We start from the raw sequence: 18,809 nt of genomic DNA, 5'->3' as shown, positions 1-18,809 counted from the left end.
GACCTTACCTTAGCTGTATCATTCTAAACCTGCAGATCATTGTCCTTCACTTAAAGAGCTGCATTCATTTCTCCTCTTTGCTGTCCTGCAGCGTCCTCACAGCCCCTCCCCCCTGCGTCCCTGCAACAGCTGGAAGAAACAGAATCGCCACTCTCTGGATGCCACGGCAACAAAGGCCTTCCACCCCTGCACTGGCCTGCCTCTGCTCTCTAGCCCCGTAAGAAACACGCTGCTGCCCACTCATGTACAGTAAATATCACAGCAGTCTCATGCAGGCATGCAGAGCAGTCAGTGTGGGAGTCCATGCAGTTGTTTTTGTTATAACAGCACAGTCACTGCTCTTTCTGACTAGCTAAATAAAGCATGACTCCCTGGACATCCACCCATAGAAATACAATGAATGTTTGTCATTAAGAGACCAGAAAAATCTGCAAGCTGTCTTTTTTTTTAGTTAATATGTACACTAAGCATGGGTTGGTAAACAAGTTAAACTTTTAAAACCACTAAATCTTTCCATCATACAATTCATTAAGTCCTCTCAGGCTGCTTAAAACATAGAGTAACGCAGTGCTGCCCTCTTCCCTTCTCATTGCTGTGCACTGCCAGTGGGCTGACTTTAAGAAGCCACATTGTCCCTCTCCTCAGTTAACTGTTACGACCACAATCATTATAATTTGTGTGTGTGTTGTATGTGTGTGTTCATTTGGCCCTATGAGGTGGGTGGGGTGGTTGTTGACATGCAGTAAGAACTTGTAAGATGTACAATGCTTTTAAAAACTGCAGTTGGAAAGCAAGGAGCAGCATGACTGTCAAGCAGACACCTGTGGGCTAGCTACAGGAGCAGATAGCCTGAATAATTAAGCTGAACAGCAAAATGGTCGAATATTCTGTTTGACTTAAAAACTATTCCTAAATGTGGTGGGTGATTATGTGCAATTATCATGTTATTTAGGGAAGGAAACCATTGTGTGACAAGAATTGCAAATCATGCAATACAAATAATTCAATAAATGCTGCATTTATGTTAAGTATAGTAGCCCTAATTAATGTGCTGTTGGGTAAAGGCATACGTTTTATTTTAATAAATAGATTTTACATAGAGAAAATATTTAAAATCTATATTGCCCATCCCAGGTGTTTGCTCATGTCTGTGTATTAAAAAACCCAAATAAATAAATGTTATGGAGAACATGATTATACTTTTACTAGTAAATATGTTCATTATTTTCTAAAGTAGTTTGGACTCAGGTATCGCTGCTACTTTTTCTCAACACATCCCGACTATAGATCACGTTCACTATTTTAGAATGAAAATGTAATATTTAACTAGCCGTTGCTTCAAGGAAGGAAACGTGCTGCTCTGTTTGAATCGTGTTCTGTGTGTCTGCTGCAGGTTCCTCAGAGGAAGAATCAAACAGGTTACTTTGACCTAGACACCTCTCTGGCTGGCTGTAAGGGTTTGCCTTGGGCCTCTGGGAAAAGGTACTTATTTTCTCACCTGGGATCTCTCTTAATGCAGTCGCAAAGCTCAGTTTGTCCACCGGGCCAAGGTCAAATAAGCCGTACGTCACTGATTCAGTACATAAGCAATAATAGCTGCTATCCACCTCATCTGTTAGCTTTCATGCAGTCTGCAACTAGCTATTCTTTGTATCTCAGATTTAAAACCCACTTTGTTTCAAATCATTCTCAAAGCAGTTATATTGGATTCTTTTGTTTATGCTTTAAAAAACATTGCTCCTAAGAAGACCTGCTGCTGTTAGCCACATGGAACAATGTAGTGACAGTAGTCTTGCAGGGAAGCCCTAACATCCACCGTCAGGCAGTGTTGGGGACAGAAAAAGATAGAGTGGGTGGAAGAAGTGAATCGTAATAATTAAAAGCTTTATTATTATTATAAAATGACCCATTTTAATTGAACCAACAGTCCTGTTTCATAATTGCAAACATAACCCATCTCTTCTCCAGAGATCCATATATGCGTTAATGCGACTGCCACGTACCAAACGTAAACTGTGAGCTATTTCAGCAAAAAGACAGCAGTCTGATTAAACTCATCTAAAATGTTTTTACTTCTTTGTGCTGGGGTATTTATGCAGGGCTGAAAACATTTAAACCTGAATAAGCATAGTGTTTTATTTTTTTCATTTTTTCTAATGTGGCCTCATTATACAACACAGAAATTCAGTGAACTTTAAAAACAAGAATTGGTTGTGCAAGTTTGAATTTATTGTGGGTTTTCCAGATATACATACAGCCTCAGATATATAGATAGAGATACATACATATATGGAGAAGCCAAGAGTGTTCTAGTTAGTAATATGGCCTGAGAAGACCCAGATTGAGTTGGTTGGCAGCAATGACTAAAAGTATGTTTGGGTGAGTCAAAATAAGGTGTTTAAACCGAACAACAATGTACCAACTGTAAAGTATGGTGGTGGCAGCATCATGCTGAGGGTCTATTTTGCTGCATGTGGTACTGGTGTGACACACCAAGTGAATGACATAATGAAATAACTACCTCCCAATTCTTAACTTTATTTCAAATTAACAGCTAGCATGAATCTTGGGACACAGCTGGGTTTTTTAACACGACACTGAACCCAAACACATTCAAGCTGTTACTGAGGGTAAATCAGGTTGGCATGAAGCTTCTGGAATGGCCACATCTGTGCCCAGAAACAAACCAATTTCAATTTATTTCTGATGGGGAGAGTAACTAATGTGTGGGCTCTCTGGAACTTGATAGGGAACATTTGGTTGTATGTGTATATTTGAGGTTGCCTGTACTTTTTGACCCTTTGAGGAGCAGAGTAGATCCACAACTAATTCAACCTTTGCACCCAGTTCTTGTTTTTAAAATTCAGTGAAGTTTGAACAGAGCAAAAAGAGAACTGTTCAAATGAATCATTTCAAGTCCCAAACTAAAATTATGTTCTTACCAGTGAGTGTGTATAAATCTCTGACTTGCTCTGTTTATTTTACATCTTATGTCGATGAACAACCAAAGCACCAAGTCTGCCCTTGGTAAGAACATTATAGTGTGGGTGTCCTCCGTGTGTCTGGATGTAAGGAGAAGCTAATTAGTCCTTACTTCACAATAAGTTAAGCTCTGCTCCACTGTGGCTGAAGCTACAACCTCACACATTTATCTCTAAATGGCAGTCAGAACTAAGCTGGCTTTATCTACACAGGGATTCATTCCTCAGCCTACACATAGCAGATGTGGGTGGGAGCTCAGTGCTGTTGTTTTGAAAGCAGATGTTTCAGGAGTTTAGAATTCTGGGCTGAAGGTTCATTTTAACCATCAAATCCTGTCTGATCACCTGCTTAGAAATAAATGCTATTTAAAGATCTGAGTGGGACTAGTTGGCCTTGTTCTTCTGGTGGATAATGCTGCTGTTTGCTAACAAGTAGGTGAGCCTGAGGTAATATTTCAGGTATGTTCGGACCTACCAGGAACGTTTGTCATGCAAAGCACAATAAGAGGCTGTTACATCAGACTTTAAGAACAAGTTGATCTAGCATGTGTGCTTTTAACCCTTTAGGGTGTGTCCAAAGGGAGATGAGGGCACCGATGAGTCACATCAGCTGTTCAGCACCAGCGCTCCTCCTGCCAGTCTAAGCCTGCTGGGGAACTTTGAGGTAAAACACATCATCAGTCTTCTTCTGTTCACCAGCTCACATTCAACAATCTCTAGAATCCAGTGTTGATAAATATGATTTTGTTTAATTTTTGGTTACATTTTTATTATTTGATATTTAACTGTTCTTTAGGAGTGTGTGTTGAACTATCGACTTGAGCCTTTAGGGACAGTAGAAGGTTTCACAGCAGAAGTGGGAGCCAGCGGCTCTTTCTGCCCAAGTCACCTGACCCTACCAGTAGATGTGTCATTCTACAGTGTCTCTGATGACAACGCTCCCTCACCATACATGGTGAGCTATATTTTCACCTGAATCAAAGCTCTATTTTTTAACCCCGCATGGCTGAGCCTAAAGATGAAACTGTCTGTAGAGTGTGTTTCTGTACGTGTGTGTGTGTGTGTGTGTGAGCTCCTTTGGTATGGCGGCTGGTGACACCGTGATTGTCGTATGTTCTCTCACAGGGTGTGATAAACCTGGAGTCCCTGGGGAAAAGGGGCTACCGTGTACCTCCGTCAGGAACCATCCAAGTGGTTAGGAATTTTTTTTCACAGTTTTAGAAATGTCAAAATATTTATATCCGTGCAACATTTCCATTGCAGCACACACATTGGCAATGAATAAAGGGCAGATTAAGACAAGCCACTAAACAGAAATTGGAGTCATCTAGTGGCCATCAGGGAAACTTCACCCTGTAAGATCCAGGTTCTAGAGCACTGCAAAGGCTTTGGTGGTTTTCAGTTCACATTTGGCATCTAGATTTCTGTATTTAAAAGGTATGTTTATCTATATACTCTAGTTACAGTTTTTGAAAGATAAGCACAATGTGTCACCACTGACATAGAGAGTAGAAGCCACATAGTGAAACCAGTACATCTGCACATATAGCCAGCCAACACATTGAGAGTGGCAAAATCATCTTGGGAATAATATAAGTATGCTTTTGGTCTCGTCTCGTCGTCTTCCGCTTATCCGGGACCGGGTCGCGGGGGCAGCAGACTCAGCAGAGACGCCCAGACGTCCCTCTCCCCAGACACCTCCTCCAGTTCCTCCAGGGGGAGCCCAAGGCGTTCCCAGGCCAGCCGAGAGACATAGTCCCTCCAACGTGTCCTGGGCCGTCCCCTGGGCCTCCTCCCGGTGGGACGTGCCTGGAACACCTCCCGAAGAAGGCGTCCAGGAGGCATCCAGTATAGATGCCCGAGCCACCTCAACTGGCTCCTCTCGATGTGGAGGAGCAGCGGCTCTACTCCGAGCTCCTCCCGGATGGCCGAGCTCCTCACCCTATCTCTAAGGGAGTGCCCGGCCACCCTACGGAGGAAGCTCATTTCAGCCGCTTGTATCCGGGATCTCGTTCTTTCGGTCATGACCCAAAGTTCATGGCCATAGGTGAGGGTAGGAACGTAGACCGACCGGTAAATTGAGAGCTTTGCTTTTCGGCTCAGCTCTCTCTTCACCACAACGGACTGGCACAGCGCCCCCATTACTGCGGCAGCCGTACCGATCCGTCTGTCGATCTCCCGCTCCATTCTTCCCTCACTCGTGAACAAGACCCCGAGATACTTAAACTCCTCCACTTGAGGCAGGAACTCCCCTCCAACCTGAAGAGGACAAGCCACCCTTTTCCGGTCGAGTACCATGGCCTCGGACTTGGAGGAGCTGATCCTCATCCCAGCCGCTTCACACTCGGCTGCGAACCGCCACAGCGCGTGCTGTAGGTCTTGGGGGCCAGCAGGACCACGTCATCTGCAAAAAGAAGAGACAAAATCCTCTGGTCCCCAAACCAGACCCCCTCCGGCCCTTGGCTGCATCTAGAAATTCTGTCCATAAAAGTTATGAACAGGACCGGTGACAAAGGGCAGCCCTGCCAGAGTCCAACATGCACCGGGAACAGGTCCGACTTAGTGCCGGCAATGCGAACCAAACTCCTGCTCCGCTCGTACAGGGACCGGATGGCCCCTAATAAAGGGCCCCCGATTCCATACTCCTGGAGCACCCCCCACAGGGCATATACGAGGGACACAATCGAATGCTTTCTCCAGATCCACAAAACACATGTGAACCGGTTGGGCAAACTCCCATGAACCCTCGAGTACCCTGTAGAGGGTATAGAACTGGTCCAGTGTTCCACGGCCGGGACGAAAACCACACTGCTCATCCTGAAGCTGAGGTTCGACTATCGGTCGGACTCTCCTCTCTAATACCCTGGCGTAGGCCTTACCAGGGAGGCTGAGGAGTGTGATCCCCCTGTAGTTGGAACACACCCTCCGGTCCCCCTTCTTATGAAGGGGGACCACTACCCCAGTCTGCCTGTCCAGAGGCAGTGTCCCCGACCGCCACACAATGTTGAAGAGGCGTGTCAACCATGACAGCCCCACAACATCCACTGAACTGGGTTTTCTAATTGAAAGTCATTTGTTACATAAATTTTATAAATCATTGCTGTATTCAACAACATATAATTATTTTAGTATCAGTCTTAATGGCCACTGAGACAAAATCTGCAAATCAAAATGAGACAGAACAGACGATATGAATCACTTAAATATGCCCTAATTTACCACTGGCAAAAAGTATGCTGAACCACTTTAATTCAGTTTATGATGTAAAAAATTTCCACTATTTTGATTTGTCAAGAAATTTTTCATTTAGGTGTGGATAACTCTGTTTCTTTCATATTATTATTATTATTATTTATAAGATTGGTCATGGGTCATGTCATGAGCATTCTAGTGTCCAGCGTCTATTCTTCTATGTCTATGATGTTGCCTTTTATTGTTTATATTAAAATCTGATCTTCATAAGATCCCAAGAAGTCTATTTAAACCTTGCCACCCTGTCTGGTTTCATCCCTCAGACCTTATTCAACCCCAACAAGACAGTGGTGAAAATGTTTGTTGTGATGTACAACCTAAGAGCCATGCCAGCTGGACACCAGACCTTCCTTCGCCAGAGAACCTTTTCTGTTCCCGTTCGCCGCGACGCCAACAATCAGATCAACAGGAAGCCCCTCACCCCAGGCCAAGGCCGCACCCTGCGCTACCTCATCCATCTGAGGTAAAATGGCTGTTTCTCTCAGGGATGTGTAACCAGCTTTGTTGGTTTTTTTTTTTCCTATGCTCATCTTCTCCTGTCCCGTCACCACCAGGTTCCAGAGCTCAAAGTCTGGAAAGCTCTACCTTCATAGAGATATCCGCCTGTTGTTCTCCAGGAAGTCCATGGAGGTGGACAGTGGTGCTGCCTATGAGCTCCAGTCCTTCACAGAGTCTCCCATTGACCCTCCATTTTCTTCTCGCTGCTGAAGCCCAATGCCTCGTCCCTCCATCCAACAGGCCATTACTGAAACTTCAGATGCACCTCGAAGCCAGCATTAGACTCTAAGTCGCTCCATTAGACTCCATTGTGTGAATTTGTTTTTTTGACAGATGAGGTCTGAGGACGGCGGTTAACAAGTCCTGTTGACCTTCGTCCAAAGACTTGGGTTCCACACAAAAAAATTAAAATGGGGTCGAAAAAGAGCCTGAGAGACTTGTCATAGAAACACTTTGTTGTTTGTGAATTGCACAACCTTGGGACTGAGGGATTTGCTGAGAAGTTAGCTATAGGAGGAGTTTTTGCTCCTGTTTAAAATGTTTCTGCCATATTTGAATTGTTTTTCCTGGCATTTGATGCATCCCCTCTAAGTGTCTGGCTCTGACGTCTGTAAAGACGGAGAAATGTAATCAAAGAAGTTCAGGTTGTTTTCCTTTGCCAGCACAAATCAAAATGTTATTTTCCTCTCAGAATAGTTACATTTCTGTTAATATAGTTTCTAAATTCCTTCTGATTCAACGCAATGCCCGTTATTGGTAAGATTCGTATTTTGTGTTAACATTAGATTGATTCTGGGGTCATGTGATTCCTGAGCTTGGTGTGACTGTTTAGAAGGAAGCGGGTGAAATCCGGCTGTGGTGCAATGCGTACAACGGACCATCAAGGAACATGCAATCACAATAATGTACCTGAAAGCACCGCAGCAGAACATCAAACATGCACTGTGGATTTTTTATTTGGATCTTCGTTATAACTGGAAATGGAACAGAAAATAGTCATATTCTAATACTTTTGTACTGTTACAAAAACCACTTTATTGGAACTGTTGCAATAGAATGAGTAACCTTAGTTTAGTGTTTACACGTTCACTTTTCAATTTACTTGCCATCAGTTTATTTAATATTTAAATAATATTTCAGTTACTGTTTGACGTCTGTCATGCTAAGATGATGTAGTGCAAAGTGTATATCATAGTGTGTATTTTTGACATTAATATTCAAATCTGAAAAAATATATATCTTAAAGCAATCTTGATACTCTGTGGTCTCCTTGTTTTCAGTTACTTCTGAGGGATTCTTCATCTTTAATATTTAATGAAATCTGTATGATTCGATTGAACTGATTTTATAAAGTGCCTTGAGACAACATGTGAGTTGGCACTATTTAAGTAAACTGAATTAAATCTTCACATGCATCTAACGCAACATTCAGAGGTCTTACAGCCACGGCCCTTTAAAATATCTGCTATACCTTGATACCATTAACAGGCCATGCCCAGCTGCGACACATGTTGCAAATAAATGAATATTCTGAGAGCAAAGACTCTAAAATAAACCGATAAGTGGTTAATAAGCACAATTCTTTACATTAGCATGTTGCAAAAAAGCAGTGTGGGAGTGTGAGGAGTTGTTTTTTTAACAGATGGAATGTGTTTGAACCCAGGCCAACAATCACACTCACTGGAGTTGGAACAGAACACATGAAATACTTGCATTTTTCATCCACTATTAATGAATCCATTGTCATACACAAAGTCAGTGTACAATTAGTAAACGTCTTTCAGTTTTACAGTTTTGATAAAAGATGGTGGTCCTTAGGACCTAAAATTGGCTAAATGTATGAACATTAGCACATAATACATTGCCTTCATTTACGAACCAAACAGCTCAAATGTTAACAGGACCTTTTACACTTAATCTGGATTAAATTTAATTTATTCACACTTCTGAGATGAAATACAGTACATTTGAAGTGCTTTTTATAAAGTGGGAGAAGATGATTCTCTGTAAGTCATAATTAAAATTCCTTTTATACATAAAACATTTCTCTGACAAATATAAGTAAATTCACTATTTTATTCATTGATTTAATTACTTCCTGTGCAGCAGTGCACTGTAAAATAATTCAAACTGTCACAGTGGGACTTCATTTGTACCTTCAGCGTCTGATTGGTTAACCTTCCCAGCAAGCGCACTTCAGACCAATCCTAATCTGAAACAGAATTCTTAATCAAAGACGAAAACTGTGATCACGTAGTAAAAATGTACATCATAAAAATATACAGTACAGACCAAAAGTTTGGACACACCTTCTCATTCAAAGAGTTTTCTTTATTTTCATGACTATGAATATTGTAGCTTCACACTGAAGGCATCAAAACTATGAATTAACACATGTGGAATTATATACTGAACAAAAAAGTGTGAAAAAACTGAAAATATGTCTTATATTCTAGGTTCTTCAAAGTAGCCACCTTTTACTTTGATTACTGCTCCGCACACTCTTGGCATTCTGTTGATGAGCTTCAAGAGGTGGTCACCTGAAATGGTTTTCACTTCACAGGTGTGCCCTGTCAGGTTTAATAAGTGGGATTTCAAGCCTGATAAATGGGGTTGGGACCATCAGTTGTGTTGTGCAGGAGGTGGATACAGTACACAGCTGATAGTCCTACTGAATAGACTGTTAGAATTTGTATTATGGCAAGAAAAAAAGAGCTAAGTAAAGAAAAACGAGTGGCCATCATTACTTTAAGAAATGAAGGTCAGTCAGTCCGAACAATTGGGAAAACTTTGAAAGTGTCCCCAAGTGCAGTTGCAAAAACCATCAAGCGCTACAAAGAAACTGGCTCGCATGAGGACCGCCCCAGGAGAGGAAGACCAAGAGTCACCTCTGCTGCGGACAATAAGTTCATCAGAGTCACCAGCCTCAGAAATTGCAGGTTAACAGCAGCTCAGATTAGAGAACACGTCAATGCCACACAGAGTTCTAGCAGCAGACACATCTCTAGAACAACTGTTAAGAGGAGACTGTGTGAACTAGGCCTTCATGGTAAAATAGCTGCTAGGAAACCACTGCTGAGGACAGGCAACAAGCAGAAGAGACTTGTTTGGGCTAAAGAACACAAGGAATGGACATTAGACCAGTGGAAATCTGTGCTTTGGTCTGATGAGTCCAAGTTTGAGATCTTTGGTTCCAACCACCGTGTCTTTGTGCGACGGAGAAGAGGTGAACGGATGGACGCTACATGCCTGGTTCCCACCGTGAAGCATGGAGGAGGAGGTGTGATGGTGTGGGGGTGCTTTGCTGGTGACACTGTTGGGGATTTATTCAAAATTGAAGGCATACTGAACCAGCATGGCTACCACAGCATCTTGCAGCAGCATGCTATTCCATCCGGTTTGCGTTTAGTTGGACCATCATTTATTTTTCAACAGGACATTCAATTCAATTCAATTCAAAGATACTTCATTGATCCCCGAGGGGAAATTAGAATTCCAGTACAACCCATCCAAACATTCATCATGACACAAGACAAGGGGGGGACGGGTCACCGAGGCTTTGCTGCCCACTCACAGGTGCTGCCCTTGCTAGGTGAGAAAAGAGGCCACATTAGGAAAGTAGAGGGAAAAAAATAATATTTCACACTTTATCCTTAGCAGGATACAGTTTGAGATTGCAAAAAACCTCAGCACAAAGAAGCAACAAGTTTACAAAACAACATCATGACGGGAACGGTGAAGGTGGTGTGAGGGGGTGCATATGTTTATCTTGAGCATGTGAGTGTGTGCAAGTAAGTCCATGAAGCACTGTCACAGAGGCCATTGTCCTTGATGGTACGTTGGAATGTTCATCAACCGGCCACAAAGTTCTGAGCAGGTCCACAGATGTCCTCAGGGAAGGGAGGGGGCAGTGGGAGCAGAGCGTCATGTTTACATAACTTCCAGGAGAAGTTGAAAATAGCCAGCCATCAAGGCCGCGCAGGGGAGCCAGATTCAGAAAAACAACAATTATTTGGGTTAGGCTGACTCTTAATTTTCCGTCAGCCTTGAGAGTCTCGCTGGTGCTTCTCAAAGGCGAATCCAAACAATGACCCCAACACACCTCCAGGCTGTGTAAGGGCTATTTGACCAAGAAGGAGAGTGATGGGGTGCTGCACCAGATGACCTGGCCTCCACAGTCACCGGACCTGAACCCAATCGAGATGGTTTGGGGTGAGCTGGACCGCAGAGTGAAGGCAAAAGGGCCAACAGGTGCTAAGCATCTCTGGGAACTCCTTCAAGACTGTTGGAAAACCATTTCAGGTGACTACCTCTTGAAGCTCATCAACAGAATGCCAAGAGTGTGCGGAGCAGTAATCAAAGCAAAAGGTGGCTACTTTGAAGAACCTAGAATATAAGACATATTTTCAGTTGTTTCACACTTTTTTTTCTGAAAATAAAGACAACTCTTTGAATGAGAAGGTGTGTCCAAACTTTTGGTCTGTACTGTATATTAAATAGAAATTAAACTTTTGGTAAAGAGTTAGTCTAAATAAGAGAAAGCAGGGTGTGCTGGACAGATTTAACAGAAAAAACACTAAATATCAAATAATTCTCTTTTAGGAGTAGTGTTGGCTCCATAGACTATTTTCTGTGGAAGAAAATAGAAATGAATGTGCTGTGGAGCACGATCATTAAGTATTTATCAAGCTCTAAGATAATTGTGATTTTTATCGATAAAATATTTTTTATTTGTGATATAGACACTTCATGTTAAACACAGAGGTGGAGGAATGATCATTTGAGAAACAGGATCTGAACATTTTGCTGATGTTGACTTGACCATGAGCTTCTCTGGATGGAAACATTCTAGAGTCCAAAGCCCACAGCAATCCAAGGACCGGCTGATTTGCTGTGGCAATGCCTTCAGAGAGCAAAAACCTCAGTGAATTACCCAGAACTCCGCCACAACACTGGGACCGATTAAACTGGTTTTAGGCTAGTGAAGAATTAATCCGTGTAAGAATAACTTAAAAAAATTATTGATGTTACATTATTTTGACGAGAAAATAGAATTTACATGTATTCAGGGTACATGTATGTAGAATATGAAAAAGCGTGGAAAAGAAGCTGCACCGCATCCTCCGTGTCTGTGGATTAGTGACGGGATTTGGTGACAGGCACAGCACATGGCCCTAACAGCTGATGGGGTCTATGTTACGCAATGTCAATTGGAATTGAGACTGGCGTGCGTGTGCACGGCATGAGCAACCGAACGGAGCGGGAGCGCGCGTGGTGTCCCCGCCGCATGTGACGTAAATATTTTGTACAGGAGCGATCCTTTTAGCAACAACCCTGTGGTGGCGTGGGAGACAGAAAGTCTGTGCAGCTAATTTCACGATCACTTGTGAACACAGTGGGCAGTGCCTTGGTCGAGCTGAAGGTTGATTTCGAGATGTCGGAGGATAATGACGAAACACAAACCGCAGAGGAGACGCCGGTTGAGGAGACGGTGAGCGTTGGGTTTTAGCAGGATCTTTGGCGCCCCGCCGTTGACTTTACAGCCAGAGCTACTTCTAACGTTTAGCTCCTTCTACCCGCGCTTGTCATTGTTGACATTTTCTGCCAAGCTAACAGTTAAGCCTCAATTGGTTTTGAATATCACATTTTCAAGCCACATTACTTTAAAGTGTAGTCTTTAATACTGCTGTGAATGAATGTGCAACGTACGGTTGCTTTAAATGCCAGAGCGTTAGCTAACGTTAGCTGCTGGCCATCAGAACATTCCCCTACAGGCAAACCAGCTGCTAATGCTAGCTTAGCTAACAGCCTAGCACCATTTTCTCTCTGTTGTTCTGTTTATTAATACGTGGAACACCAGTATTTATGTGTCCCGGTTCTAAAGAACAATAACTAGAACTGTTTCTACAGTCAGCATGAATAGTTTAATGTGTGGTTTATTCGTGACGAGGGAAAGCGCTACACATTTCTTTACCGTCGTTGCTAATTCAGAGCATCTCATTCGGGCTACATCGTGTTTTGTATATATCGCTGTGAAATTAACATAATTAAAGCATTGCTTGTTGTTTTAGTAGTAACTAAGTTATCCCAGTAGAATTTTTAAAAGCGTGTTTGTCAAAAGTAAATGTTAAATAAGTCTCAATAATAAGATATCATGTAGCCCTATGTAGATTAAGAAAGTTGTAGCATTTTAAAATCCAGAATTCTGACTTAAATCTCACGAAAACATGTGAAAAGTTGTGACTAAAAGCTAAAGACAATTAACAAAAATACTACATTTTTTAGATTTTGCCATGCAACCTTCATTGGTTGGAATTTGTTGATAACTTGATTGAGGGCAGCAAAGCCTCGGTGACCCGTCCACCTCTTTTGGATGGGTTGTACTGGAATTCTAATTTCCCCTCGGGGATCAATAAAGTATCTTTGAATTGAATTGAATTAACAATCCCTTTATTCAGCACAAATGTCAGGGTTTTTGATATCCTGGTCAGCAGCAGATAGATAGACAAATGTCTTCCTGCATCTCTAGTCATACATATCTTGATTTGTTGGTTTTTGTTATTTTGGTCTTCAAAGAATCACAGTATAGTGAAAGTTTACCTCAACAGTTGCTAGAGTACACAGTCCAAATAAAGAGATACCGTGTCAATAACAAATGTTTTTATTTGATAAAGCATGAAAATATATCAGGATCTTGTATGTAAGGTTACAGCATTTTAAAAAATCTGAAATTTGGGAGTATATTTTGTCTCTCAGTTTGAATTAAAACGGAAGAATTGTGACCCGAACTGTACAGTATGTTCAGAACAAAATCTGGTAAAATTTGTACTTTTGTTTTAGGTATTACCATGAAATATTCAGCATTGTTGCTGTAGAAAATGATATATTCTCACAATTAAAAGCAACAAGGGAAAACATTGTGGCATGAAACTAATAGGCAGTTTGTTTAAAATCATTTTCAAGGCACACCTTATTGTTAAATTTTTGAATAAACTTGGAAATAATTGTTAATAATTACTAGCATTGCACAGTATTTCGGGATCAATATTGGTATTGGCCGATGTTAGGCATTTTTTGAACATATCGGTATCAGTCTGATATTATCTGGGCCGATATTATCAACCGATGTTTGTTTCCATGTTGTTGCCGGTTCTGGAGAGGAAGCAGGTTGGCCATGTGGTATTTGCCTGGTCATGTTGCAGTTATAGTGATGCAGCGCAGGATTAGCGGGCGTTTAACTGAAGCAGAGAAGCAAGGCCAGTAGTGTGTTTTTTTGTTGTTGTTACTGTGTCAATCAAGTAGGGAAATATATATAATAATTTATATTGGTTATCAGCCATAACAACAGTGTTATTATCGGATATCGATGTCGACCCAAATGTGCATTCCTGTTAATTACCTTAACAGTTGGTGTGAAATGGGTCCAACAAATGTTTGAACTCTTGCATACAGCCCAACTCGTATGACTATTTTCAGAACTTTTCAACATGGACATTTTTGTCTGGGTTAAAAAAGGAGTGGCTCAAATCAGTTAAGTTTTCTCCTAGATTTCCTTGAAAACATTAACTAACTAATCAACTACTAGGCTGATCTAAAAAAAAAAAAAAAAAAAAAAGTCCTGTTGATTTTCAGATAAATCAAGCACAGTTTTCCCAGACCAACATTGTGAGGTTGTTGCTAACGCTTATGTTGCTAACAGGAAGTCAATTAGTTGCTGGGAGTGAAATTCTTTACTGGAACCAAACCAAGTTCCTTTTATCTTTGACAGCTTTCTCACACTCTTTATGAAGAGGACTTTTCATTTCATAATGTCAACAAAAGCAAAACACAGCCCAACCCGGCCAGCTATGAATTCTTCAATACCTAATATTATATAACTGTTTTGTGTTTCTAATGGTTTTCAGGAGTCAGAAGACAAGGTGATCAGTCCAGAGAAGGCAGAAGAGGCTAAACTGAAGGCCAGGTACCCCAACTTGGGACATAAGCCCGGAGGTTCTGATTTGCTACGCAAACGTCTGCAGAAGGGGGTGAGTCAATTTCTTGGATCTTTCTGCAGAACCTGCAGGATTCATTAAGTGATGGTCCTTCACTTTGAGGTTTTAATTTAAGATTCACAGATTAGAGTAAGGTGACACATTTCTGATCTCTGGTTTTTGTGAAGCTTTTGCATTTTGGCCAATTAAGAACTATAATGAGAACATATAGGATATACAGTCATATTGAATAAATTTGAATATTATTGAATATTCCATTGATTTCAGTAATTCAATACACTAAGTGAAAAGTTATATAGATGAACTGCACTCAGACTGAGGTTTTCAAACCTTTTTTCTGTCAATTGTTTTTCTTTATTTTGAAATGCCTTACAAATATTGACAACTACTGGCTTTTAGTCTGCTTCACTTTGTAATGTCATCTACACTGAAGAGTATCGCTTTCAGTGTGACTTGGCAGAACTTAGAGACAGGAACCGGCAGGTCACTCTCGGGGCCAATAAAGCTGAAAATGGGCCGATCCTGGTCACCAGCCAACTTCTAGGTGCATCTCTAGTTTTAATTGTTCTGATTTGTACATTTTTACCATAATTTTAATTTAGGACAGTCAAATACAGAAATTGTACCTAAATACTTTCCAGAGTACATTGTGCTCAATTCTGGATTAGCGCTAGAAAGAGCAGATTAATGTTGGTTTTTCCAAGTACATCTGGGCCTTGACAACTACACTGATTACTGCAGCATATTGGTTTCTTATGAAATGTCATCTGAAGGCTTCAAGCCTGTCCTCATCTAGCTTTAGATTTCACCACCATCCTGTACAGACTGAGATTAACTCGGATCTTTCAGCAGGAGATCAAACTAGTTTGTATTTTTGCATCTAAAGATTTAATTTGAATGTAATTTTTAGATTTTGAGCCAAAGAGCAAACCTGAGTTTGGCACAAAGTTGAGTTAGACTAACAGTACAGAAATAAACCTCTTTTCTTTGGCCCTTACAGAACTAAAACTGCCCATATCAAATATTTGCCTTAGGTACCTCTCTGTTTCCCTTGGTTACAGACCTTTCTTACACAACCCTAACCCTTTCACCAGTCACCTATTCATCTGCTGTTTGTCCCATCTGCAGTCTTCCTTATTGCTACTGAATAGAATAGTTTATTGCAGTGATAGACTATGAACAATGTAATGGAAAAGCCTCCCATCAGCATGAGGATGCCGCCAGTGTTTTTCACCGTGGGGATGGTGTTTTTCGGGTCATGTGCAGTAATAGTTTTCCTTCACAGATTGAATCTTGCCTACCGGCCAAAAAGTTGCATTTTGTTCAGTTCTCCACTAAACCTCTGAGGCTTTCTCAGAACAGCAGTATTTATACTAAAATGAAATGACCCCCATGTGATTTCTGACTGCATTTTATTTAGGTGTATCAAAGCGAAGGGAAATTATACAAATACATGCCATACTTTTCAGATTTTTATTGTTGGTTTGTCACATAAAATCCTGGTAAAACTGACTTATTTTGTTATAACATGAGAAAATGTGGAAAAGGTTGGTGAATATGAATATGTTCACAAGGCCCTGTAATTATGAAATGTTTGTCTTTATTTTTATTGACTGCTTCAACTGATTAGTCTCTTTCCTCATTTTCTTAACTTTTCTGTCTCTCTGCAGCAAAAATACTTTGACTCTGGTGACTACAACATGGCTAAAGCCAAGATCAAGAACAAACAGTTGCCAACAGCTGCACCAGAGAAGACCGAGATCACGGGAGACCACATCCCCACCCCGCAGGACCTGCCCCAAAGGAAACCCTCTCTGGTGGCCAGTAAGCTGGCAGGCTGATCCACATGCATCCTTACGGGCCCCTGCAGCACCTCATGGCCCCATAACCCCACTCCATCCAAGTCTCAGAGCTGTAACATTACCCACCCATGCACCCCACCCTCACTCTTGCCACTCTCTCTGCTGCACCCCACCCTGGACTACCCTAACAGCCAGTCAAGTGGCTGGCTAATGGCTTCTTATCGTTTCTGTTTTTCTTTCAGCCTTTTCTGGTTCAGCCCCTGCTGTCTGCCCCACCTACTCAGCCCCAGGGACTTTTCCTTTTTCCTTCATATTTTTTCTTTTCTTCCATGTAAGATACAATAAGAGTGTGTTGAATGGTCTGTGATGCCCCTTTGTACAGTAAGGCTACTGGTTTAGGATGGGCAAGCAGCAGAAGCAACAACACACACATTTGAAAGGTTTTAGCGTAAAGACAGGGTTCCTCAGATGATTGGAAGAGTTTATGCCTGTAGCTGTATGTGTGTGTATATATATATATAAATATATTTGTCTTTGTTTGGCACAGGGAGGGGAGAGAAGTCAGCCTTTTTAGAACATTTTACATCTAATTAGTGAATTATTGATTTTGTCTGTATGTTTGAGGAATGAAACGCTCTAATGCGAAGGGAAATCTTGGTTTAACATTTTCCTTCCTAATAAAAGCAAACATGTTCCGATGGGAATGTCATATTGAACTACATGCATGGATTCCTTAAAGCAAACTTCACTGTTTCCTCTTGATTTCATCAGAAAAAAGGGCAGGTGTTCAGACAGATGGCGATATGATGGCGTGGTGTACAGATGCACTCAGTTACAGGCCAATGATTCATTCATGACATCTTGGATCGTGTGTTCATGTCAAGACTGAAAGATGACGACGTTCAGATTTGCACCACATTTTTCAGGTGCAGTGCAGTCCTCTGCTGGGGTCACAGTTGTCACCAATGAATCATTGTGCTCAATGAAGGGGAAGCCGGTGGAGGGGGGTGTGATACATTAAAGGTAAAATCCTGTAACTACATGGGGGACCAGTTTGTGTCTGGTGTGGTGTGACAATAAAAAAATGTATTAGGAACAAGTAATGTAATAAGTTTGGGAGGTAGGGGTTTGTAATCATAAGTTGCAGCTGTTTTATCTTAAGTGTTCTCAGCTCTTTGTTATGCTTTTAAAGCATCAGTGATGGGGATGCGGGAGGTCGATGCTAGGGTGACGTCTGTGTGAGCTCTGCATGCATATGGCTGCCCTGCTGTCACCATGTGCCATTTTGTTTTTGTAAATAAAATAGTTTTGCACAAATGTTGCTTTATGTTCTGTAATTTATTTTTTATTTTACATGCAAAAAAAATGAAAATGACAAACTCAGAAGGGTGTAAAGAAATACACTGAGCTGCAAATAGTACCACAGCCTTTACAAAGTGATAAATAAAATATGTTCAAAGGTTAAAAAAATTGTCAATTTCTTTCTTATTAAATAGACAAACCAAAAATGAAGATGTTTGTTAATAAGTCTGAGCTTTGACATGCCTCTCAATATACAAATATATCAGCGAAAAGATCATTTATATCAGTAATTCTGTTCAAAACTAAAGCATAGATTCATTAGTGATATATTTTCAGAGTTTTCATTTGATAATGGTTCAAAGCCAATGAAAGCATGCTTCTCAGCCTCTCCCATAACAATATTACATAAGATTAGAAAAATGCAGAGGCAAGGAGGGAGAAACAACAAAAAGTATGCATGGAAAGTCAGTGAAAGAAAAAACAGTAATAATTTTAGCCTTGATAGAATTGCCCATTTTAGAGTTTAAGGGAGATTCACAAGGTGTTGACTGCAGCTAGAGTTGGTGCTTCAAGAACCACAACACAGAGACATGTCCAGGACATGAACTGAACGTTGTATTTCTGTTGTATTTCTTATATCCCATCAGAACCAGAGACCATGTTGGGCGAAGGAGGTCTTCGTTTCAGTTTGAAGTAAATGTTAGACTTAAAAATAAAAGAATCATAGTCCAAGCTGTGTGAGGTTCAGTGTAAAGATTTCTCAGTCAGTGATATTTTTAGGAGCCATGTTATCTGCTGGTGTTGGTCTGTCATGTTTTATCAAGTCCAACGTCAGCGCAGAATTTAGAGCACCTTATGTTGCCTTTTTTTAGCTTCCCTCTGCTGACAAGTTTCAGGACGATGCTGATATCATTCTCCAGCAGCTACTTGCCACCTGCTCAAACTTCTGAAATGGTCCATATCTGTATAGCATCAGTATA

General features: G+C 41.2%; 2 protein-coding genes across 3 annotated transcripts in view; both read left to right on the top strand.

The window, feature by feature from the left end:
• fam214a (family with sequence similarity 214 member A) overlaps positions 1 to 7,980 on the top strand; it is a 40,777-nt gene extending 32,797 nt beyond the window's left edge. The window contains exons 6-12 of one of the 2 annotated variants that reach the window (XM_047363174.1): positions 92 to 217; positions 1,394 to 1,482; positions 3,549 to 3,645; positions 3,778 to 3,936; positions 4,107 to 4,175; positions 6,497 to 6,696; positions 6,788 to 7,980. In XM_047363174.1, coding sequence (XP_047219130.1) covers positions 92 to 217; positions 1,394 to 1,482; positions 3,549 to 3,645; positions 3,778 to 3,936; positions 4,107 to 4,175; positions 6,497 to 6,696; positions 6,788 to 6,941 — 894 coding nt within the window. In that variant the 3' untranslated portion in view covers positions 6,942 to 7,980. The remainder of the gene's footprint in view (positions 1 to 91; positions 218 to 1,393; positions 1,483 to 3,548; positions 3,646 to 3,777; positions 3,937 to 4,106; positions 4,176 to 6,496; positions 6,697 to 6,787) is intronic. The other variant, XM_047363176.1, reaches the window with a different exon arrangement.
• A 4,006-nt stretch (positions 7,981 to 11,986) lies between these two features.
• LOC124867648 (cAMP-regulated phosphoprotein 19-like) lies at positions 11,987 to 17,844 on the top strand. The gene is made up of 3 exons (XM_047364198.1): positions 11,987 to 12,222; positions 14,636 to 14,758; positions 16,396 to 17,844. Exons 1-3 carry the CDS (start codon positions 12,166 to 12,168, stop codon positions 16,564 to 16,566), a joined length of 351 nt encoding a protein of 116 aa, XP_047220154.1. The 5' UTR covers positions 11,987 to 12,165; the 3' UTR covers positions 16,567 to 17,844.
• The last annotated feature ends 965 nt before the right edge of the window (positions 17,845 to 18,809 follow it).

Source organism: Girardinichthys multiradiatus, chromosome 4 (genome assembly GCF_021462225.1).
Source record: "Girardinichthys multiradiatus isolate DD_20200921_A chromosome 4, DD_fGirMul_XY1, whole genome shotgun sequence".
Taxonomy (NCBI): Eukaryota; Metazoa; Chordata; class Actinopteri; order Cyprinodontiformes; family Goodeidae; genus Girardinichthys; species Girardinichthys multiradiatus.
The sequence above is the reverse complement of the archived record's forward strand: the minus strand, read 5'-3'. Positions and strand labels throughout refer to the sequence as shown.

Bases quoted from the DNA above. Each gene is read 5' to 3' on its own strand.
- LOC124867648 (XM_047364198.1), top strand. From the start codon at position 12,166: ATGTCGGAGGATAATGACGAAACACAAACCGCAGAGGAGACGCCGGTT. The intron at 12,223-14,635 runs GTGAGCGTTGGG...AATGGTTTTCAG, and splicing joins AGACGCCGGTTGAGGAGACG to GAGTCAGAAGACAAGGTGAT. The intron at 14,759-16,395 runs GTGAGTCAATTT...GTCTCTCTGCAG, and splicing joins GCAAACGTCTGCAGAAGGGG to CAAAAATACTTTGACTCTGG.